Source organism: Balaenoptera borealis (assembly GCF_965194805.1).
Source record: "Balaenoptera borealis genome assembly, chromosome: 11".
NCBI lineage: Eukaryota > Metazoa > Chordata > Mammalia > Artiodactyla > Balaenopteridae > Balaenoptera > Balaenoptera borealis.
In genome coordinates, this window is record NC_138868.1 from 85,543,638 (window position 1) to 85,567,674 (window position 24,037).

Below are 24,037 nucleotides of genomic sequence, written 5' to 3' on the forward strand. Positions count from 1 at the left end.
AGTCTGACTCCCACATCACCACTCACATATGTCAGTTCTTCCTCTACAGCTGAGTCAGTGAGTAAAGACACATAAACAGAAGCAGATTAATATGAACAAGGTTTTATTGACATATATATAGTACATAAAGCTGGGAAAGAGAAGGGCCCATTGAGGCAAATGCATAGGGGGAGAGGAAGCATCTGAAAACAGCAGTGGGCATCCTGCCAGTTCCAAGTCTAGGGAAAACTGGCCAGGATCTTGGGTCCGCCAAGTTAACAGTCAACCCAGGGATGGCACAGTGGATGATACAGCCAGCTCTCTTCCACTCTCCTAACTGGAACTTCTCAAGTCTGGTGTAGTTCTGAAGTGGGCTCATATGCTCCTCACCCTCCAACACACACACATACACACACAATCTTGCACACCCCTGAGGTGTGGTCCTCCGGCTTGCTGTAGGAAGAGAGGAGGTTAAGTTTCACTTAAAGGGGCTGAGCCACTTTCCAGTGAGGCAAAGTCCATTCATGGTTACACACAGTTTGCAGAATAAGATCTGCTCTTCATTTGTTGAGTTTCTTCATAGAAGAAAGGAATTAGCTGATGGCTCCTATGAAGCCCTGGGCAGGTTATGAGGCTGCCAGACTCCTGTGAGCACAGGCACAGCTGCCCTGACCAGGAGCCTCCAAACACAATGCTGGCTCATCTAAGTCAGAGGGGTGCCCTGACTTGGGGACCCCAGTGTTCTTCCTGAGAGTAGAGGCTCCTCTCTAAACATGGATGGTGCTATCCCCCATGGCACCACCTGGGTTTTGACCAGGGGGATCCCCAGGTGCTTTGTATGAATGTGGCACCAGAAGTGTATCCAGTCACAGCAGGTGTGGTGCTGTCCCCCATGCCCCCCCCTGTTCTCTGCCCAGATGGGTTCCAAGTCTGATGGCAGTTATTGACACAGGGCCTCCTAGCACCGGTGAGATGTTGTGCTCTCCATCCGCACCACCTGTGTATTGGCCAGGTGGGTCCCAGTTGTAAGCGGGAATAGCAGGTCCTCCAGTCATGGGCATGATGTTGTTCCCTCCTAGATGGCCATCACCTGGATTGTGGGCAGGTGGGCCCCTTGTGTTAGGAAATAAGGTAGAACTAGAAGTGTGCTGAAACCCATGGGTGGTAACCACACTTGCAACTCCAATAGATGTGGTGTGCTTTGTTGGAAGGTGGAAACTGACATGTCCCTTGACACAGATTTCTTCTCCTTGGTGATGGAACTTTTAAACGTAGATTTTCTACGTCCAGATGGGCCCTGTGTGCAGTGACGGCAAGTAGAAACACTAGGGCCTCCCATCGTGGGGATGGTGTTGTCCCCTGCCATCACCGTACCGCCTGTATTCCACCCAGGTAGGCCCCAGGTATTTGGATTTAAGGTGGAATCAGGTATGTTCCCAAATGCTGAGATGGTGCCTGCCCCTCCTACTGCAGCAGCCTCGCCATGGTCAGGTAGATGGCAGGTTGTCTGGCCCAAAGTAGGAACAGAAGCGGTGCTGGGTGCCCCACTTAGTCCTGCCCCAAAGTTAAGTGGTCTGGATGCCTCTGAATGAGTGAGGCCTGGGGCTGACACACCAACTCCAAGGCTCCCCCCGGCCGAAGGGTCTTCAGGTCCCATGAACAGTGGGCCCGGTGTGGTATTGGCAAAGAGCGAGCTACTGTCCGCAGTACTGGGCATCCTGGTGGCAAGTCCAAAGCCAGTAGCAATGGACACAGCCCTAGGGAGAATGCCTGGGTTGTCACCAAAGGCCAGCTGCGTGTTGCTGGTAGTGGCGAATAGGGAAGCTGGCAAAGCTGACTGCATGATGCTGACTCGCGGTGGCTAGGCTTCAGGAGCGACTAGGACTTTATCTTGCACTGAGGCTGCAGGGTTCCCCAATAGAAAATAATCGTTAGGCCTCTGTCCATCATTGGCCCCCAATGTGGCCTGAGACGGGAGACCTGGGTCCAAGCAAGCTTGAAGTGTTGGTCTATCTGTTGGCCGGTGTTGCAGGTAAATGAGTCGAGGCATGGGCTGAGGCATTGCTACCACTGGTTGGTGTGTTCCCAGAACTAGGAACAGCCCTGTGAAATGGCTATTGGCTCTGCCTGGAGACAGGGGCAGAATGGAAAATGACAGCCTGGGAAGGAGGTGTGGTGTCCATAGGTTCGGTGTCAGAGGTGCTGCCTGCTGAAGCACTGATGATGGCTGAAGCCATAAATGCGGGTCTGGGGAAAACAGGAGCCGAAGCTGTAAATGGGGGTCTGGGAAAAACAGGACCTGAAGCCATAAATGGGGGGTTGGAGAAAACAGGAGCTGAAGCTGTAAATGGGCGGCTGGAGAAAACAGGAGCACCAGGGAGAGAGGCCCTCTGCTGCCCATCAGAGTTCCCAAATATGGGCTGAGGGTTGGTTTGGGGGCCAAAGGGATGGTTAAAAATTGGGGTGGTGCAGGGGACCATCGGCACAGGTGGGGTGATGGACACTGGTACCCCTACAGGGTGCCTCTGCTCCACCCTGAAACCTGGGGGAGACCTAAAAATGACAGCTTGGGAAGGGGCAGTAGTGTCCATGTAGACATCAGGATGTACAGTAGGCTGCAAGTCAAACTTCCAGATGCCGTGACCATGCTGGTGGAAGGGATTGCCATAGAAGTCATGGGCTGCTCAGTTAAAATAGAGGGATTGATGGTAGGGATTGGAAGAGGGGTAGGTAAGTATAAAGGAGTGGTAGAATCTACACAAATGGGTGTTGGGGGTTCCTTTTCTTGGGACGGTGGCTGGACCTTCCTTATATTCTTCAGGATCTTGTTCCACTGACACTCAGTATTATTCTCCAAGGTGCCTGGGTTTTTGGCAAGAGCCAAGCACGGAAGCTTAGGAGGAGGGGGCAGCTCACCTCGATCCCATGTCAGTGCCTCAATCCCCGATGGGGGCGACCTCAGCCCTGGCAGCGGCAGAAAAAGCGGCAGGGGAATCTTCTGCTTGCAAGGCCTACTGCTGGTAGATAGCAGGGAAGAGGAACTTCTTGATGGGATGTGTGAAGACTTTTCACGCTGCAGCTCCTTCCCAGACATCAGTGAGCCTGGTGATATGGGCTGGTGGTCTTCACCCAGCACTTCTTTTGTTGGCCTCTCCAGCAGCAGGGAGCAGCATGCGGTTGGGGCAGAGAACACCATGGCATGGGATGGGACCTTCACCTCCCTCTCCTTTGGGGAAGGAAGTGGGAGGTGACTGGATGGTATCGGCTTCCTAACCTTGACTACCTGCTCAGCTGGTGAATGCAGGAGGGTAAATTTGTGCCCCAGTGGAGGACTCTTGATGGCTCTCAAGTGGCCGACCATGATCGAATTATGAGCAGACAGCACGGGCTTCTTTGGCGAGTCCCTCCAGCTCACCAAAGGAAGCATCCCCAGCCGGGAGTACCTGGCCTGCTGGATGGGATACTGCATTTTTAGCGCGATGTGAAAGCCAGGCAATAAAGGCACTCGATTCCGGTGGGACAGCCTGCGACTAGGGCAGAAGGCAGGTGTTGGAGCAGCAGGGTGGTTCCGGTCAGATGTGGCAGCCTCCCAGGAGGGCAAAACCAGCGGGTGACAGCCCACTGGGGCCCCACGGCGGGGCTGGCAGCGGCAGCACCAGGTACGACATTTACAGCGTAAATTGCCCATGTAGGACCGGTTGTGTCCTCTGCACTAGCAGGCGGATTCTTAACCACTGCGGATGTGGACCATTTTTAAAGTCTTTATTGAATTTGTTACAATATTGCTTCTATCTTATGTTTTGTTTTGTTGGTCCAAAGGTACGTGGGATCTTAGCTCCCCGACAAGGGATCGAACCTGCACCCCCTGCATTGGAAGGCAAAGTCTTAACCACTGGACCACCAGGGAAGTCCCGATTTGGCCAATTTTGATAGCCCTCTGTTTCATCATGAGTTGTCTCTGGATATTTTACAGTATTTCATCCTACATTAGAAAATACATTTTTGATACAATTTCTTTTTTTTAATTTATTTTATTTTATGGACTAGCACCAGATAGAGGCAGCCTCTATTGTTGTTATTATTATTATTTTTGTTTTCTTTTTTGACCATGCCGTGAGGCATGTGGGGCTTAGTTCCCTGACCAGGGATTGAACCCGTGCCCCCAGCATTGGGAGGCCAGAGTCTTAACCACTGGACCGCCAGGGAAGTTCCCTAATACACTTTCTAATTAAATAATTTGTATTTGAAGCTCCCAATGGCAGAAATCTGCAAATAGCTGTAACGACTGCAGACATGCCTATAACTAGCTCCATCCATTTTGTTTGATTCTGTTGATCTTGAGACAAAAGCATGGTCATGATGTTATATCTCAGTATAGTACCTCCAGATGCCATCAGGTGATCAATGCAGGCCCTGCTTCTGGAGGGCATTTACCTGCCAAGGAAGAAACATAGGTTGGCCTCTACGTCCTGGAGATCCCATTTCCGTTTTCACCAAAAGCATTTCATGGAACCCTTGGGCCACTGCATACACAGCATTATAGACGAAATAGCTGGTGACAGACATGGTCATCATGTCAATATTTACTGGCATAAACTCTAAGGAAGAACTAGGTGGGCAATCTCTGAGTTTTCCACAATGAGATCCAGCAAGTGAACAATCAAATATGTCAAACCAGAATCTACTGAAGTAAAAGTCTTCTTGGGTATTTGAAGGGGTTAACTCTCCTGAGAAAGTTTTGAAAACCAGGGATTTCCCTCTTCTGTTGTGAAAATGAGAGGCTCCCACGGAAAGAGTGAAGCATGCAGTCTGTCTCGTACGTAACAATGTCCCACTTTGCTGCCATGATCCACACATTCCCTGAGGTTAAATAAAATTCTCCTGTCATGCCTAGGGTCATAAGGCTCCTTGTATCACCACACATTATATGCACATTTGCAGCTGAGACTCTGATTCTGGACATGAAAGTCACATCACTCAGTCCATACATTTTCTTAGTAGCAGGGAGATTTTCTGTAAAGGCCACAGAGATACCTTTCTTTACCATCTCTGCTTTCAGATACCAGAGGAACTGCTCGCCTTTCAAATCATCAGATACAAATAGCGCCACCCAGGTCCAGCCAAAATGCAGCAATAACCAGATCATTCCTTGAGCCAGGGAGCTGTCTGTGGTGGCCATCTGATAGAGTGATGGGAACTGGTCTTTATCACTCAAGATGGGATCAAAAGGACCATACGTGACCTGAATAAGAAAAAAAATAGCCTGATTCTGAGTTAGGTGGGATATGGGGTTGTTTTCCTTAGTGGGTAGGTGAGAAAATTCCCAGCTTGAGCAGACAAGTGACCAGAATATAGGGTGAATAGAAAGACTGCTGTAGAGATGATCAGTTTTCTCACTATGGGCCCATGAATACCATGTTTTCAAGCCCCACTGCTGTCAGGGTAAGACATCAGACAAGTTTTGATCAATAAACTACTCCCAGAGCAAAGCATGACACAAACGTGAAAGGACCACTTGTGCTATGCCTCCCTTGCATTGAGAATTGAGGAAGGCATGAACTTCAGATGATGCATCCTCAAGATGGTAGAGTCTCCATCACCCTTGCCCCATGTAACTGAGGGAGAAGGGTCCTTTCTCCCCCAGAGACCAATGTTGGATGAAAACTCTAGGAGAGAAATAAATTCTTAATGTATTAATTTTTTGATACTTTGGACTTACTGTATTACCACTGCTCAACTAATGTGTTTTTTCCTTTTTTAACATCTTTATTGGAGTAAAATTGCTTTACAATGGTGTGTTAGTTTCTGCTTTACAACAAAATGAATCGGCTATACATATTGAAGACTTCAATCACCTACCCTCTCTGATTTTCTAAAAAATAATTCTTCCAGGATAGAATTCTCCTAAGCTAATGTTGCCTTGTTTGGTAGTAATGTCTCCTCCTGAATGCCGATTGCCTCAGATTGGGTCACTGGGAAGAGTCACTGAGGTGGACAGTTGGGTGTAGAAAGCTTATTAGGAGTGCTCCCAAGATGCACCTGTGTGGATGTGAGTAGGCTGGATTGGGCAGAAGGAGAGGAAAAATTCAATATAGTTATAACTGAGTCTCAGCTCCTTCAGTGTCGTCCCAAATTGAGACCACATATCCAGGCCTTTGCATCCCCGTATCTGCCATTCATTGGTCTCTAGCTGTCCCCTCAGATAGGTGTAATCTGGGATGGGGCAGTTCCCCTGGCTGTGGATATTTCCTAAGAAGCACACAGCTGTCAGATGTCAACAGTCAATATTCCCAGCAGCTGGGGAATGGAAACAATGGCCCTAGGCAGGAATCTGGATTGAGGTTCACAGCATCCCCTGCACTACCCCTGTCCCTCTTCCTCCTCCTGTCACAGTTCATCATTTCACAACCCGAGGATTTCCCTGGGCTATATTTTAAACTTTCATGGGATACGTAAACATAGGTTCTACATTTCCTTTTGATCAGATGAGGGAAAATGGCACTGATGAAAATCCAGACTTTTCTTCTCAGAATTAAAAACCCACTCACCTGTGGGCTTCTGTAGAGCTCCAGAACTGTTCCAATCTCGGCTGAAAATGCCAGCGCGGTTCCTGTAACAATGGCCACAGATTTTCTCTGTCCCTGGCAGTTGTAGTTAGGGAGAGTCTGATTTCCTCCAGAGAGTCAAAACAGGGCACTTTCCAAGGTCCTTTGGTCACTGGGAAAGGCATTGTAGAGGTTGAAACCCAAGGACAGATTGGGGAGCAGATGGGAGTCCTTATTGATTTCCTCAATGGCAAAAAGAAATACCAGGATATATTGGTAGTTCTTCCAAAGCCACCTAAACAGAGGGCACAGCATTAGGGAGAATGGCCCAGTCATGTCATTTACGGGCAACTGTCCCTGATGTACTACTCAGATACACAAAATTATTGCCATAAAATGTTTTATTCCATATTTTGGCTAAATGATAGAGAAAGAGACAAAAAGGGAAGGACACTTGAGATGAAACAGCTAGAAGGGACACACACTGGGCAGGCAGATGTCCTCCCACATAGGAGAGAAAACAAAGCTGAAATTCCATCACAAAGATCAGCAGCCCTGCTATCACCTTTCTCCGCGGCAAGGGCACCTGTTGACATGCCCAGAGTTAACCACAAACGTAACTGCTAAGGACAGAGACGCCCCACGGAAACAAACTGTATGTTGCCTAACCCTCTTCTGAGGACATGGGCATGGTGGTAAATTTAATGCTTTGGAAGCATAGTCTCCCTTGCAAAGTACACACAGAGCATTAACGCAGTTTCTGCATTTTACTGGAGAAGTTAGTAATCAGGGTAAGAGAAAAGGGCATTAAGTCCCTCTGAAAGATGATCTCCTTTTGTTTTTTGACTTTCCAGACCTTGGATCAGAATGCCTCATGGCCCATAGGACATAATTACTGATATTTACTGGGATATGTTCAGTTCAAGGTAGTAGAGCTCAAACACCCATGGGGTCTCCAGGAGGCTCATGTCACAAAGCCCTTGTTGGCACAGGCCACCCAGACTGAGCCCCTGGCTCCTGACGCTGACTTCAGGCCAAGAACCTCAACATCATTAATCATCAGGGAAATGCAAATCAAAACTGCAATGAGATATCACCTCCCTCCTGTTAGAATGACTACTATGCAAAAGACAAGAAATAAGTGCTGGTAAGGATGTGGAGAAAAGAGAACCACTGTGCACTGTTAGAAATGTAAGCCAGTGCAACCACTCTGGAAAACAGCATGGAGGTTCCTCAAAATTTTTAAATAGACCTACTGTATGATCCAGCCATTCTACTTCTGGGTATTTATCAGAAGAAAATGAAAACACTATTCAAAAAGATCTATCTATCTATCTATCTACCTATCTCCATGTTCACTGCAGCATTATTTACAATAGCAAGATATGGAAACAACCTAAGGATCCATCAGTGAAGGAATGGATACAGAAACTGTGGTATATATAGAGTGGAATATTTTTCAGCCATAAAAAAGAAGGAAATCTTGTCATCTGCCACACATGGATGGACCCCGAGGGCATGATGCTAAATGAAATAAATCAGAGAAAGACAAATGCCATATGATCTCTCTTATATGCACAAGCTAAAGAACAACAACAAGCTCACAGAGATCAAGAAGAGACGGGTGGCTGCAGGAGGTGGGGGATGGGGTAGGAGAAATGAGTGAACTGGGTTTTTAATTTTAAATTGAATGAATTTTTTTTTAAAAAAGAAAGAAAGAAATGTTCTATACTGCTCTGTCCAACATGGTAGCTACTAATCACATGTGGCTCCTTGAAATGTGGCTTGTAGGACTGAGAAAATGAATTTTTAGTAGCATTTCCAACTCTACAGCCATCATCCAGGCTTAGGGAATAATCATCTCACTCCCTGAGCCTCCCTAACACCTTGCCGCTGAAGTCTTCATTCGTAATCCTGAAGTCCGTTTTAATCCACGTGCACGGTCCAATCATTCTGCTGCTCACACCTCTTCGGTGTCTTCCCCCTGTCTTAGAACAGTGTCCACAATAATGCCTGGCCTGACCCTGCCCGCTCACCATTTCAGTCTGGCTCGTGCCCCTCAACCCTCGACCGGCTTACCTCAGCCATCCCGTCTTCTCGGGCCATGAAGCACACCAGGCTCTCTGCCTCACGGGCCGTCCACATGCAGCTCCCTCTGCCTGCACTGCTCTGTTGAACCCCATGCCTAGCTAAATCCACTCCCAACTTTAGCTCTTTTATAAATATCAGTTCTTCTCAGGAGGGCTTCCCTGTTAACCTCAGGTTGAGTTCTCCTGTGCCAACCTCCCCCATCGCTCTTGTCATTAATTGTTTAAAATCCAAATTCCCTATTAGAATATAAATCTCACAGAGGCAGGACAAAGTCTGTTTGGCTCTCCAGGGTCCCTATACATCTGGTCCTAGGCCTGATTCATGGAGAGGACGAGCCATCCTGGTTTACCTAGAGTCCTAATCCTAATCTGAACCCAAAATATCCCGTGTCCTGGCAAACCGCTCAGTCCTGAATAAAAGAGGATGGTTGGTCACCATAAATTGTGCACTTGAAGAATATCTATTGCATGACAAGCAAGCATTCCCCTTAAGAATGTTACAGGAAAGATAGAACAAAAAAGATGCGTGCACACACACACACACACACACACACACAATTGATAAAACCCAACAATATAAAATTACTCAAAATGATTCTCTGTAATATGAATCACCAGACTGTTATTTCATAAAAGTTTAGAGAAACAAAGGTAATTCTTATTAGAAGGCAAGTTGTAGAGTACAATCTTTGGAAACTACTGCCCTACACTTCAATCTACAAGTTGTTGCTTAGTATTCCTCCAAGTGATTTTCAATATCATGAAGAAAAAATAAAACAAACAAAAAACAAAACAAGAAACAAAACAAAACAGAAAACACTTGTAAACAGAAAATACATCTGGTTGCTGGTCAATACAATTTTAAATTTCTGTTGCCAATATGAAGAAGTTCAAATTATTTTTCCCTCATGTACCCCTGTATTTTGAACCTTAGTGGAAGATTTATAGGGTTTTAGAAGTCAAACTGAACTGGGCCTGAGGAAGGTTGCTGAGTAATCCTGATATATACATAAAAAATTTATATATTTATACTTATATATAAAAACCTAAAATTTTTAGTATTATGGAATGCAAGTAAATCTATATTTCTGTCACTTATTTATAGTTATTTACATGTTTGTTTAATGTGTATTTATTTGCACATAACTGTATTTACTTATTTACACTCACATCACCACACACCTTACTATCTTTCCCTTGAATATAATCCATCAAAGATAAATCTTTTTTTTTTAAGATGCCCTCACTCTTAGTGGCTCCTTGTGTTTACACCTGAGCACAGGGAAGGCCTAGTAGCAGTTCTGCCAGCTGAGGCTGCTGATACCTGTTGTTACAAGCTCCACATGGTGCTCACCTGGTCACAGAAATCCACGGGTCAGTGAGGACAGGTGAAACTTGAGGCTGGTTTCAACTCACACTTGAACTCCAGAGATAACTTGTCTGTAGGAAAAAAAAAGAAGGGTACAAAGATTTCTTTTGAGGTCTTTTATAGGGTGTAATAGCTGCTGGATGGAAAGACCACACCACTCGCTTTACTTTTTTGTAGTTACTGTACTGATTTAACGTGTAATTGTTGGCTATGGCTGGATTTTCCTGACTCCTATCCAGCCATCTGCTCTCCAAGTGGGAGAAAGAGGCTTCATGCGGTGTACATTCATTCACCTTGCGGAACTCATCTGGCTGGAGAGTGATTTTTTTGTGACTCCAGACGCTTTTAATACGACTTGTCACTCAGGGGCGCTACAAGTAACTCAGCTAACTTCTAAGTTCATCCAGGGCTTTGAAGCCTGTAAGACCCTAGAGCAGGGTTTCCAAACCCGGGCACTACTGATAATGCTTCGTCACGGGCGCTGTTCAGGGCGGTGTAGGCCGTCCAGCAGCATCCGCTGCCCCCACACACTAGATGCCAGCAGCAGCCCCTCCCCTTTGTAACAACCAAAACAATGCCTCCGCACGTGACTAAAAGTCCCCTGGGGGCAAAGTCACACCGGGGAAAGGATGGGGAGAGGGGGAACTCTGAGGAGGGGACGGCGGCGCCCAGAGCTAGGAGGAAACGGAGGCTCCGGGCCAACCAGTGGGGTGAGCCTGTGGCCCCAGGGCTGGAAACGCGGCTCGTGGGAAAGGCGGAGGAATGCCGGAGCCTCGGACGGGGGTGCCCCAGACCCATGCCCCTCCCTAGACTCCTACGGGAGCCCCGGGACTGTCCGCCGCTCACAGAATCCTGACCCTGGCACTAAGGCTGAACGTACCACGTGAACCCAGCCCGCCGCGGAGAAAACTTCACACTGGAGGCAGTGAGCCACCCCGCGACTCCTTCCTTGGCAACCCCCCAGGCGCTTCCGCTTCCGTTTCCGGTCTCAGGCTGTAGCCAAGGGCTTCAGTTTCCGGTGCCTGGCCGCCCGCGGACAGCGGGACGTTGCGGGGCTATGGGTTAAGGTGCCAAGGGGGGCAGCAGGCGGGGCGGCGGCCTTGCACCCAAGCCTCCGACGAGGTGTTCTCGTTTGCTTAGTGAGTGCAAGGCTGACCCGTGGCCTGGGTCAGCGCCAGGGACTGAGACCCACTCTAGGGGTGGGGCTGTGGGCAGGTACCAGCTTGTGGGCGGAACCAAGCCCGGAGGGCAGGGTTGTGAGCAGACACCCTTTCCTTGACTGGACTGGGGGCGGGGCTGTGGCTGGGGACTGGAGCTGGGGGGCGGTGCTGGAGTCTCAGCCTGAAGGTGGGCAGAGACTAGGCCCAGGGACGGGGCGAAGGCGGGGGTGGGGCTTGGGTAGGCGGGCCGGAGAGTGGGAGAGAATCAGCTCCAGGGAAGTGGATGAAGGCGGGGCTTTCCGTGGATTCCCCAGGCTGTACAGGTAGCCTCACACAGCCCAATAAAACGATATGCTCATATTTTGGATTTTTTTTTGTTTGTTTGTTTTTACTGATGTTCTTAAATTTTTTTTAAAAAATTGGATCATATATTCACGTTTCTCTTTAACTTGCTGTCACAAGCCGGTAGATAGGGATCTAACGCTATTTTTTTAAATTTTTTTTGTGGGGGAGGGGCCTAGGTCATAGATACACTTACAGGAAATCTTCAAACAGTGGTACAGTCGGTAAAATATTCTCACTCCCATACCGTCTCCCGGTCCTTTTGCCCAAAGATAAACATCATTTTCTCCTCTATCCTTCCAGATACAGTGTGTATATGTGTGTGTGTGTGTGTGTGTGTGTGTGTGTGTATGTACAGGCCCAAGAGGGATGTCCCCCAGCAGGAAATTAAGCTGGAAAATTGTCTCATTCATTTGGATCTACTGAAGAGAGATTTAAATTGATGCTGGAGAGGATAAACCAGTGATGAATTGATAGAAATAAAACAAAGAAACAAGGGAATTTTACCATTTAAAAAATCCAAAGAAAAAAGTGAGAAAGAGAATGTATTCATAAAATCTGGATCAAAAATAAAATAAAATCTGGATCAGACTCATATGTCATAAAATGGTAAACATCTATGTAATAAAACAATAGACACTGATTTTCGATTTATCCTAATTTATTATATAATTATATTGGGGAAGGGGAATTATGTTTTAAAATACTAAGAGAGCTACATGCTAAATTTTTCAGAGAAGAAGGTAATTAGAAAAAATCAAAAGCTGAAAAATGAAAAAGCTGTATAAGTAGCTAATTTAGAAATATAGAATTACAACCAGAAGAACCAGTAATTTGTGGGAGTCAGAATAAAGACTGGGGGATGTAGCTTTTCATAATACTTAAAATATTATTTGAGATATATGTGTACAGACACACACATACACACACACACACACATACACAGAAACCTGAATTTTTATTCCAAAGGGATCATCAAACTCTAGGAAGAATTTATTTTTTAAAAAAAAGGTTCACTTTGCAAAAACAGATTTTAAGAACCGCAGACTTAAAGCATTAAAAAAATAAAAGCTATAATCACCCTGGTGGAAAAAGGAATAGGCATTACATTCCACAATACATGAAGCATTTTATGTACATTACTCCTGAGTATTTTCACGGAAACCCATAAGGAAATGTTATTATCTATCTCCATTTTACAAAGAAATCAATGGAAGCGTATTGCTAAAATGTTCATATTTCATTGAAGTTTTCAATAGATATCATTTTATTTCAAAATCGTTTATTGAACTTTATTTTCATTAATAAAATATCTCATTCTAGCAAATAATCAAACAGTAAGTAGAAAACAGTTTAATAAAACTACAGTTTTCTTTTGATATAGTTAAATATATCAATCACTTTATTATTTTTTTGGCTTTCTACCTCACATCTAGGAAGGTACTTCCTATCCTAGAGGTTTACTAGAAGACTTTACTAAATATTTAAGAATCAGGGAAACTGAGGAAGCTTCCTGAACATACACACAAAAAATCCATTATAACAAAATATTTGATGCAAAAATATTAAATCGTTAATGAACTAATATCAATACAAATCATAATTAGGCAATATTTATCTATAGAGCAACAAATATTTACACTTTAGAAGTTTAGAAAGGTAATCTATGACACTAGTTAATGTATGTAAGAAGAATTTTTTCCAATCTCCCTACGTGCCAGGAAATCATTTGAGAAAATGCATTGCAGCATTATTAAAAATAACAGAGATGGAAACAACCTAAATACACATTAATGGATGAAAGAATAAGGAAAATGGGGCATATACATACAATGGAATATTAGTTAGCCTTAAGAAGGAAAGAAGGACTTCCCTGGCGGCCAGTGGTTAAGACTCCATGCTTCCAATACAGGGGGCGTGGGTTCGATCCCTGGTCAGGGAACTAAGATCCCACGTGCTGCACAGTGCAGCCAAAAATAAATAAATAAATAGGAAGGAAATCCTGTTATATGCTACAACATGCATGAACCTTGAGGGCGCAATGCTAAGCAAAGTAAGTCAGTACAAAAAAACAAATATTGCATGATTCCACTTAAATGAGGTATCTAAAGTAGTCAAACATAAAAACAAATGAGAAAGGTGATTTCCAAGAGATGAGGTAAGGGGAGCTGGGGAGTTATTTGGTGGGTGAACAGTTTCAGTCATGCAGAATGGGGGGTGGGCAGTTTTCTGAGGATCTGTTGCACAACAGTGTGCACGTGGTTGAAAATATTGTAATGTACACTTGCGAATTGTTGGCAGGGTGAATTTTGTGTTGTGTTTTTTTTTGTGTGCCACAATAAAATAAATTTGAGAGAATATAATACCCATCCTAATATGTAACTCAAAGAATGGAAAGATCTTACTCAATATGGAAAATATTAAAAGGGCATTAAACACTTAAAAAAAGAAAAGGTGTGTTTTCTGGTTCTGGACAAGATGGGGTACACTCACATTTATTTGATAATCTGTGCTAATACAATTAAAATCTGTGGAAATAATTAAACAGGCAATTGTATGAAAACTGAAAGATGTGAAGAGGAAGGTAGACGGACAAAGGACCTCAGCACTTCAGGAATAACACAACTATGAGGTCTTTAGGTTTTACTTGAATCTCCTATTTATCTCCTACTGATCACAAGAGAAGCTTGTAAACTGGAATTGAGAACAGGCACAACGAAACAAACAACAAGAGCCCTAAGGAAAACATGTTCTCTCTGGCCAAGAGGTCAGGGCATGGGAATCTCAGGAGAACAGAAATATTTTTGACAACACTTTTCCTACCCTACCCAAACACCATGGATGACCTCCTTCATGATGTCAGTGGGGACTGAGTAGGAAGTATAGATGCCTGTTATCCATCCAAGAGCATCAGGTAGCCCACGTGGGCACTTTCCTGCCTGCCCACCTGGCCTCCACTGACTCTCTAATCCAGCAGCACCAAGTGACCCAGGAAATCACTCTCCAGTCCCACTGGGCAACATTAACAAGAGCAAGCCAGATACCTGGTCTCCTGTCCACCCCACCCCCACCAGGCAACAGAAGGCAGGCCAGGTGGGCACTTTCCTATTCAATGTACATCAGTGGGAGTCTGTCCCATTGTCTCCCCCGACAGGTGTTGTAGGAGATAGTCTACTGGATCAGTATCAGGAAAGATGGAGAAGGAAGTCTGCACATTTGCTCCCATGTGGTGGCAGCTGGCAACCCAGGGAGGCACTGCCTTTCTCTTTTCTCACTGGACATGGAGTAGGAATCTGAACTTCCACTCCCACCCAGGGTGGCATGGGGCATCCCTCATTCACCCAATTCGAGAGGAAGGGAGGATATTGGAGAGGAAGGAGCTGGAGAAAGAGACTCTTCAATGCTGCCCGGGAAGTGCTTGGCAGACACCTCACGATGCAAACATGAACAGATAGAATAAGCCAAAGTGTAAAACCTGGACTGCAGTGTCAGAGCCATGCTGTATTTTCAGTGTCCTCCAAGCAGAGCACAAATGAGGCAGCACAGAGTACCATTCCAAGGATGCTGAAAACTAAATTATCATGGGAATAATGGCACACAAAATGATATCAGGACCTGAGTGATAAACCTAACTGAGATAAATGTCTGCTAAAATGGAAGATGAAATAGGACCCTGACTCTCCCAATATAATATACGAAATGTCCAGAAAAGAATAGAAAAATCGCGGATCATGTCAGGGACCAGGAAAATCACAGCTAGGACACGGACAGCCATAAGATGACAACCTTGAAATGACTCAGATTTTTATTTGTCAATCATTCCTCAGTAAAGCTGGAAAAAAGGGGAAAGAGATACATATCAACACATAAGATGGTTTGATTGATGATACAGAGATGATACCTATGTGATAAAGCAAGCAGAGTAAAACATGAATGGTAAAATTCATGTGGTGAGTATGTCCTGTTTACTGTAAAATTTGTTCAGGTTTTCTGTATGTTTGAAAATGTTCACAATAAAATCAAAATCTAAAACAAAATCTGGTATAACCAAAAGGAGAAAGGGATGAATAAAAAATAATAATTGGGAATTTCAATACCTCCTCAGCAATTGACAGGACTATTAGACAAAAACTCAGCTAAGATAAGGAAAACTGAAAAATGCCTTCAAACACCAATAGTCAATTGATTTATAGAACACTAAATTGACATTTATTGGACACTCCATTCAACAACATTAGAATAAACATTATTCTCATGCACCCATAGAAGATCCTCAAAAATAGAACATATTCTGGGTCATAAAACTCCCAGACTTAAAAATGGAAATCATACAGAGTATATTCTCTGACCATAATGGAAACAACCTTAAATCAGTAACATAAAGATAACAGGAAATTTTCAAAATAATTAGAAAGTAATCAACACATTTTTTGAAAAACCTATCGTTCAAATGAAAATCTCAAAAAAACCTGGAAAAACAGGTTAAAAGTAAACATGAAAATATAGCATAACAAAATTTGTGGGATGCAAATAAAATAGTGCTGAGAGGAAAATTTACAGCACTAAATGCTTACTTTAGAAAAGAAGAAATGTAAAAAAGAGTAGGAATATAAAATCAGATCAATGAAAAGGAAGGCAATAATAAGCATAATAACAAATCAATGCATTCTTTAAAAAATTCAATGGAAAAAGTGATACAAAACATGATTAAGCAAAGAGAGGAAATAAAATCCCTGACTAAATAGATATGTACCATATTTATTAATGGTTATAATATTGTAAGAACCTCATTTTCACCCAAAGTACTTGAAACAAAGTAATAAAGTTAAAGCCACACTATAATTTTAGAAAGTAGAGATGTTGATTCTCAAATTCACAGAAAAGGGAATTTTTCAAGGAAAAATAAGAACTCTTCTGGGGCGAAAACATGGACCATAGGGAAAGATATGGAAAAAAGGAATATACCAAATACTCTCTAAAGTTTGTTATTGTGGGGAGAAAAACAATGTTAAGTAGAAAAAAAAGGTGCTTGGGGCTTCCCTGGTGGCACAGTGGCTAAGAATCCGCCTGCCAATACAGGGGACTCGGGTTTGATACCTGGTTGGGGAAGATCCCACGTGCCTTGAAGCAGCTAAGCCCATGCACCACAACTACTGTGCCTGTGCCCTAGAGCCCGTGAGCCACAACTACTGAAGCCCACGTGCCTAGAGCCTGCCCTCTGCAACAAGAGAAGCCACCTCAATGAGAAGCCCACGCACCACAACAGAGTAGCCCTCACTCACCGCAACTAGAGAAAACCCGTGTGCAGCAACAAAGACCCAACATAGCCAAAAATAAATAGATAAAATAAATGTATAAAAAAAAAAGAAAAGATGCTCAAGAAACAAGCTCATGTATATACAAAAGTTTACTATTTAATGAAGTTACCATTTCAAGTAAGTTGGAGAAAGATGATTTAAAACGACCTAAGGAGAATACATTACAATTTGTAAAAATGGGCTAACTACTAAATTCAGAAAAAAATTAAGCCAAAATAAAAAATTTTAACTCTAAAAGATTTTAAATGAAACATGGGAAAATAAGATATAACGTAGAAGTTTTACCCAAGTATAAGTTTTTACCCTCACTGCAAACTGATGAACCAAAACAGAGAAAATATAATAAGAAGCAATCTGAAAAGTTCTTAGTTATAAAAAGAGCCTTCTGGGATAGAGGAGTGGTAGAAGTAATAAGGATATGCTTTTTGTATACTTAATGAAGGAAGAAATGGCTAGATTCAATAGCAAAAGCTTTGAGAATAGCCATTTATCTGATACAGAATGCTTATCTATGAGTCAGGATGGCTGAGGGTAGTTGTACACCGATACTCTTAAAAAGAGACAGGAGAATTCCTTGATAAATTGAGGTAAAGCAGATTCGATGGTTTCTAATACCTGAATGAATAAACATATACTGTGATGTTTCTGATTCGTTTATTGTTCAAAACCAAAATTGTGATACAGACTTATGAGATAAAACCTCAAAAAACACACTTTCCAAAGCATATGGAACACAGCAAAAGCAGTTGTTAGATGGAAGTTTGTAACGATAGACGACTATGTCAAGAAACAAGAAAAATCTCAAATAACCTAACCTACCACCTAAAATAGGAAGAAATGAAGTCCAGAGTCAGCAGAAGGAAGAAAATAATAAAGATTAGAGATAAAATAAACCAACTAGAGAACAGCAAGCAGGAAAAAAAAAATCCCTAATGGAAAAGGTCAATGAAACCAAGACCTGAGGTTTGAAAATACAAACAAAATTGATAAGCCTTTAGCCGGGCTCATTAAGAAAAAAAAGAGAGGATACAAATAAATAAACAAACAAAAAACAAACAAACAAAAAACAAGAAATAAAAGAGGAAAGTTGCAGCTGATAACAGAGAGTAAAAAATAATCATAAGAGAATACATAGATCAGTTAGATGCCAACATATTGGAGAACATAGAAGAAATGTAAAAATTCTTGAAACACGCAATCTTCCAAGAGAAAATCAGGACGAACTGGAAAATCTGAACAAACCGACCACTAATAGTGAAATTGTATCTCTACTCAAAAAATTCTCAAAAGAAAAGTTCAAGACCATATGACTTCACAGGGGAATTCTACAAAACATATAAATGAGAGTTCATACCTATACTTCTCAAACTATTCCAAACACTTGAGGAGGGAACACTCCCAAATACATTCTATGAAGCCACCATTACCAAGTACCAAAACCACACAAAGAAATTACAAAAAGAAAAGAAAAAAAAAAATTATAGGCCAATATCTCTGATGACTATAGATGCAAAAAATCTCAAGAAAATCTTAACAAATTTAGTTCAACAATATATAAAAAGGATCATCCAAAATTATCAAGTGGGATTTATTCCAAGGATACAAGGATGATTCAGTATCCACAAATCAATAAATGGGGTACACCTCATTAAATAAAGTAATGATATAAATCACATAATCATCTCAACAGACACAGAGAAAGCATCTGACAAAATGTAACATCCAATTAATAAAAGCTCTCATCAACGTTGGTAGAGAAGGAACATATCTCAACATAACAAAAGTCACTTAGGACAAACACAGCTATCATCGGGAGAAAGACAAGGATGTCCAGTCTTCCCACTTCTACTTAATAGAGTATTGCAAGACTAGCCACAGGAAGCAGAGAAGAGAGAAGAAGAAAAAAAAGAGGCATCCAAATTGGAAGGGAAGAAGTTGAACTATTTGCAGATGACATGATACCATACATATAAAACAATATAGTCTCCACACACAAAAAAAAAAAATACTATTAGAACTAATAAATGAATTCAGTAATGTTTCAGGATGCAAGATTAATATATAGACATCTGTTGCTTTCCTATACACTAATAATGAACTAAAGGAAAAAGAAAGGAAGAAAACAATTCCAACTTAAAATCATGTCAAACAGAATAAAATACTTCAGAATAAACTTAACCAAGGAGGTGAAAGACCCATACTCTGAAAATGACAAAACATTGATGAAGGAAATTGACCATGATACAAAGAAATGGAAACAGATGCCAGGGTCATTAATTGGAAAAATTAATGTTGTTACAATGTCCATACTACACAAAGCAATCTACAGATTTAATGCAGTCCCTATCAATATACCTAGGGAATTTTTCAGGAACTAGAACAAATAATCCAAATTTGTATGCAAGCACATAAAACCCAAATAATCAAACCAACTTGAGACAAAAGAACAGAGCTGGAGGCATCACACTTTCTGACTTTAGACTATACAGTAAAACTATAGTCCTCAAAACAGTGTGGTAATGATGCAAAAGCAGACACATTGATCAATGGAACAGAATAGAAAGTTCAAAAATAAACACATGCACTTATGGTCAATAAATCTATGACAAAGGAGGAAAGAAAATACAATGGAGGAAAGACATTCTCTTCAATAAGTGGTGGTGGGAAACTAGACTGCTACATTTAAAGGAATAAAGTTAGAACATCTTCTTACTCCACATACAAAAATAAACTAAAAATGGATTAAAGGACTAAATGTAAGACCAGAAATGATAAAACTCCTAGAATAGAGGAGTTTTAGGCAGAAAACTGGGGCAGAAAACTCTTTGATCTGAATCGTAGAATTATTTTTTGGATCTGACTCCTAAGTCAAAAGAAACAAAAGCAAAAATAAACAAATGGGACTGATTAAATTTTAAAACTTTTGCACAGCAAAGGAAAGCATTAATATAAAGAAAACACAATCTACTGAGTGGGAGAAAAAATTGGGGAATGATATGTCTGAAAAGGGATTAATATCCAAAATATATGAACAGCTTATACAACTCAGTATCAAAACCATCAAACAACCCAATAAAAAAATGTCAAAAGACCTGAATATATATTTTTGCACAAAAGACACAAATATGGCCTACAGTCATGAAAAGATGCTCAACATCTCTAATCATCAGTGAAATACAAATCAAAACCACTATGAGATATCATCTCATACCTGTCAGAATAACTCTCATAAAAAGGCTACAAATGACAAATGTTTGACAGGAAATGGAGAAAAAGGGGACCCTGGTACACTGTTGGTGATAATGTAAATTGGTGGAGCCACTAAGGAAAACAGTATGGAGGTTTCTCATAAGACAAAAAATAAAACTACCATATGACAAGCAGCTCATGCAGCTCAATAACAAAAAAACAAACAACCCAATCCAAAAATGGGCAGAAGACCTAAATAGACATTTCTCCAAAGAAGATATACAGATGGTCAACAGACACATGAAAGAATGCTCAACATCATTAATCATTAGAGAAATGCAAATCAAAATTACAATGAGGTATCATCTCACACCAGTCAGAATGGCCATCATCAAAAAATCTACAAACAATAAATGCTGGAGAGGGTGTGGAGAAAAGGGAACACTCTTGCACTGTTGGTGGGAATGTAAATTGATACAGCCACTATGGAGAACAGTATGGAGGTTCCTTAAAAAACTAAAAAGAGAACTACCATACGACCCAGCAATCCCACTACTGGGCATATACCCTGAGAAAACCATAATTCAAAAAGAGTCATGTACCAAAATGTTCATTGCAGCTCTATTTACAATAGCCAGGACATGGAAGCAACTTAAGTGTCCATCATCGGATGAATGGATAAAGAAAATGTGGCACATATATACAATGGAATATTACTCAGCCATAAAAAGAAATGAAATGGAGGTATTTGTAATGAGGTGGATGGAGTTAGAGTCTGTCATACAGAGTGAAGTAAGTCAGAAAGAGAAAAACAAATACAGTATGCTAACACATATATATGGAATCTAAGGAAAACAAAAAACAAAAAACAGGTCATGAAGAACCTAGTGGCAAGATGGGAATAAAGACACAGACCTACTAAAGAATGGACTTGAGGATATGGGGAGGGGGAGCAGTGAGATGTGACAGGGTGAGAGAGTGTCATGGACATATATACACTACCAAATGTAAAATAGATAGCTAGTGGGAAGCAGCCGCATAGCACAGGGAGATCAGCTCAGTGCTTTGTGACCACCTGGGGCGGTGGGATGGGGAGGGTGGGAGGGAGGGAGATGCAGGAGGGAGGAGATATGGGAATGTGTGTATATGTGTAGCTGATTCACTTTGTTATAAAGCAGAAACTAACACACCATTGTGAAGCAATTATACTTCAATAAAGATGTTTAAAAAAAAAAAAAAAACTACCATATGGTCCAGCAATTTCACTCTTGGCTATGTATTAGAGGAAAACAAAGACACTAATTTGAAAAGCTACACACAACCCAATGTTCATAGCAGCATTATTTATAAAGGCTGAGATATGGAAGCAACCAAATTACCCACCACCAGATGAATGGATAAAGAAGACATGATATTTATATGTATCTGTATATATATATGTGTGTGTGTGTGTGTGTGTGTATTTACACATATATACATATATATATATATACACATATACATACAAGCAATGGAATATTACTCTGCCATAAGAAAGAATAAAATCCTGCCATTTGCAACAATGTAGATGGACCTGGAGGGTATGATGCTTAGTGAAATAAGACAGATGAAGAAAGACAAATGTTGTATGTTACCACTTATGTGTGGAATCTAAAAAAATAATACAAATGAATTGATATAACAAAACAGAAACAAAATGACAGATATAGAGAACAAAGCGTGGTTACCAGTGGTTCAGGAAGGAGAGAAGGGCAAGATAGGGGTAGGAAATTAAGAGGTAGAAAACCATGTATAAATGAAGCTATATTGATATATTATCCAACACAGGGAACATAGTCCATAGTTCATAATAACTTTAAATGGGGTATAATCTATAAAAATATTTAATCACTATGCTGTATGCCTGAACTACTATATCAACTACATGTGGAAAAAAATGTAACAATAAGGAAAAAGAAGCATAGAAGTATCATAAGATCAAGCAATTCCCTTCTAGGTCTATACACAAAAGAACTGAATGCAGTACCTTGAAAAGATACTTGAACAATTTTCTTAGCACCACTGCTTACAAGATCCAAAAGGAACAAACAACCCAAGTGTCCATCCATGAATGTATGAGTAAACAAAACGTCGTATATTCATACAATGGAATATTATTCAGTATTAGAAAGAATGCAAATTTCTGACATAGGTTACAATGTGGGTGAGTCCTGAAAATATTATGCTAAATGACATAAGCCATGCTACAAAGGATGAATACAGTATGCATCCGCTTATAGGAGTTAATTAGAATAGCCCAATATTGATACATAGACTATGGGGGAGGAGAGAGTGGGAGTAACTATTTCAAGGTAACAGCAATGAAGTTTGACATGATGAGTTCTGTAGATGGATAGTGGAGATGGTTGCACAACAATGGAAGTGTACTTAATGTCCCTGCATAGTACTCTTAAGAATGGTTTAGATGGTAAATTTTACATTATGTATACTTTACCATAAAAAACCAAGTGTTCAAAACAATGAATAAATGCATGAATTAAGAAACTGGTGCATAATGACTCCTTTACCAATGCCTTCAGTTACCTTTTGGTTGGTAATAGTTAAGAAGTGGAGTTATCATAGGGTGATTATAAATATTTATACCTGTGTTTGGAAATGTGCCTCTCTGTGCAAAAAGCACAAGTAAAACAGCAAAATTGGGCTTCCTTCCTTTTTTATTTTTGAAATTTTGAATTTTATTTATTTTTTTATACAGCAGGTTCTTATTAGTTATCCATTTTATACACATCAGTGTATACATGTCAATCCCAATCACCCAATTCATCACACCACCCCCCCACCCCCCGCCGCTCCCCCCTTGGTGTCCATACATTTGTTCTCTACATCTGTGTCTCAATTTCTGCCCTGCAAACCGGTTCATCTGTACCATTTTTCTAGGTTCCACATATATGCGTTAATATACGATATTTGTTTTTCCCTTTCTGACTTACTTCACTCTGTATAACAGTCTCTAGATCCATTCACGTCTCTACAAATGACCCAATTTCATTCCTTTTTATGGCTGAGTAATATTCCATTGTATATATGTACCACATCTTCTTTATCCATTCATCTGTCGTTGGGCACTTAGGTTGCTTCCATGACCTGGCTATTGTAAATAGTGCTGCAATGAACATTGGGGTGCATGTGGAAGGATGGCAGGAAGGAGGAGCAGGAGGAGATGAGATGGTCAAAGGGCGATGAGGAGATGGAGGAGGCACAGGAGGATGGAAGAGAAGCATGAGATGGATGGATGGAAGAGGTGGATGTAGGAGGATGCAAATGAGATGGAGGACGAAGTGGGGATGGAGGAGGGGTGATGGAGGAGGAGGTGGGTCCAGACCAACTCAGAGAGGCTGGTATTTGTCTGGTGGGTGTGAGTGAGAGAAACTGTGACGGAAGGTCAGGGTCGGGACCAGCTACTGGTCCTGAGGACAGGAAGTGAGCCTGGGTTCAGGACCTGCAAGGCAAATCTGCCCTGGTCACCCCTCCCTGGCTGGTAACAGCATCCTGCACCTGGGACGGTGAACTTTGGGGTTGGGGGTTCATTGCCGGCCCTGACCTCTGACCTGGGTTCCATTGAGGGTTGGAATGGTAATGACCACACAGTTCTGCCCACTTCCCAGCACCCACTCTACTTTGTGTCCTTAGGTGTTTGGAGGCTCTTGTGGTTTCTGACCTTCTCTGACGCTCGCCCACTCACCCTGACCTAACCAACCCGACCTGACCTGGCATCCATTTGTAGTGACCAGTTGCAGCTCCAGCAGAGAGAGGTCAGAAATGTGAGCATCACCTGCACCCGCGTCCTTTATGGACTTAGTGGAACAGAAGCCACCGGGTAGGTGATTCGATCCTCCCTGGGCTGCGGCCAAGATGACAATGAGCCCCCAGTACTGAACGAGAGCCAGAGCCGTGCAGCCCCCTCCTTGTTTGGTGGGGTGACGGCTGATTCCAGAGGTGACCTTGTCTATGTGGGTAACCAGAGGACAGAGCTTAGCCACCTGAC

At 42.2% G+C, this 24,037-nt stretch overlaps 1 protein-coding gene and 1 long non-coding RNA gene across 5 annotated transcripts in view; both read right to left on the minus strand.

Moving 5' to 3' along the window:
- The window catches only part of LOC309606203, a 910,895-nt gene that overhangs the window by 42,858 nt on the left and 844,000 nt on the right, over window positions 1–24,037 (minus strand). The gene's annotated exons all lie outside the window — the stretch shown is intronic.
- LOC309606196 (nuclear pore-associated protein 1-like) lies at window positions 87–24,006 on the minus strand. Of its 4 annotated transcripts, none has more exons than XM_082342980.1 (5): window positions 10,864–24,006; window positions 9,969–10,054; window positions 6,528–6,696; window positions 5,014–5,221; window positions 87–4,413 (listed from the first exon to the last, which is right to left on the minus strand). In XM_082342980.1, exon 5 carries the CDS (start codon window positions 3,665–3,667, stop codon window positions 2,492–2,494), a length of 1,176 nt encoding a protein of 391 aa, XP_082199106.1. In that variant the 5' UTR covers window positions 3,668–4,413; window positions 5,014–5,221; window positions 6,528–6,696; window positions 9,969–10,054; window positions 10,864–24,006; the 3' UTR covers window positions 87–2,491. The 4 variants fall into 4 exon arrangements, with proteins under 4 accessions (XP_082199106.1, XP_082199108.1, XP_082199107.1 ...); XM_082342982.1 differs by lacking the exon at window positions 5,014–5,221 and having other exon boundaries at window positions 87–2,226; window positions 2,896–4,413; window positions 10,864–24,003; XM_082342981.1 differs by lacking the exon at window positions 5,014–5,221 and having other exon boundaries at window positions 6,528–6,589.

Bases quoted from the DNA above. Each gene is read 5' to 3' on its own strand.
- LOC309606196 (XM_082342981.1), bottom strand. From the start codon at position 3,667: ATGGGCAATTTACGCTGTAAATGTCGTACCTGGTGCTGCCGCTGCCAG.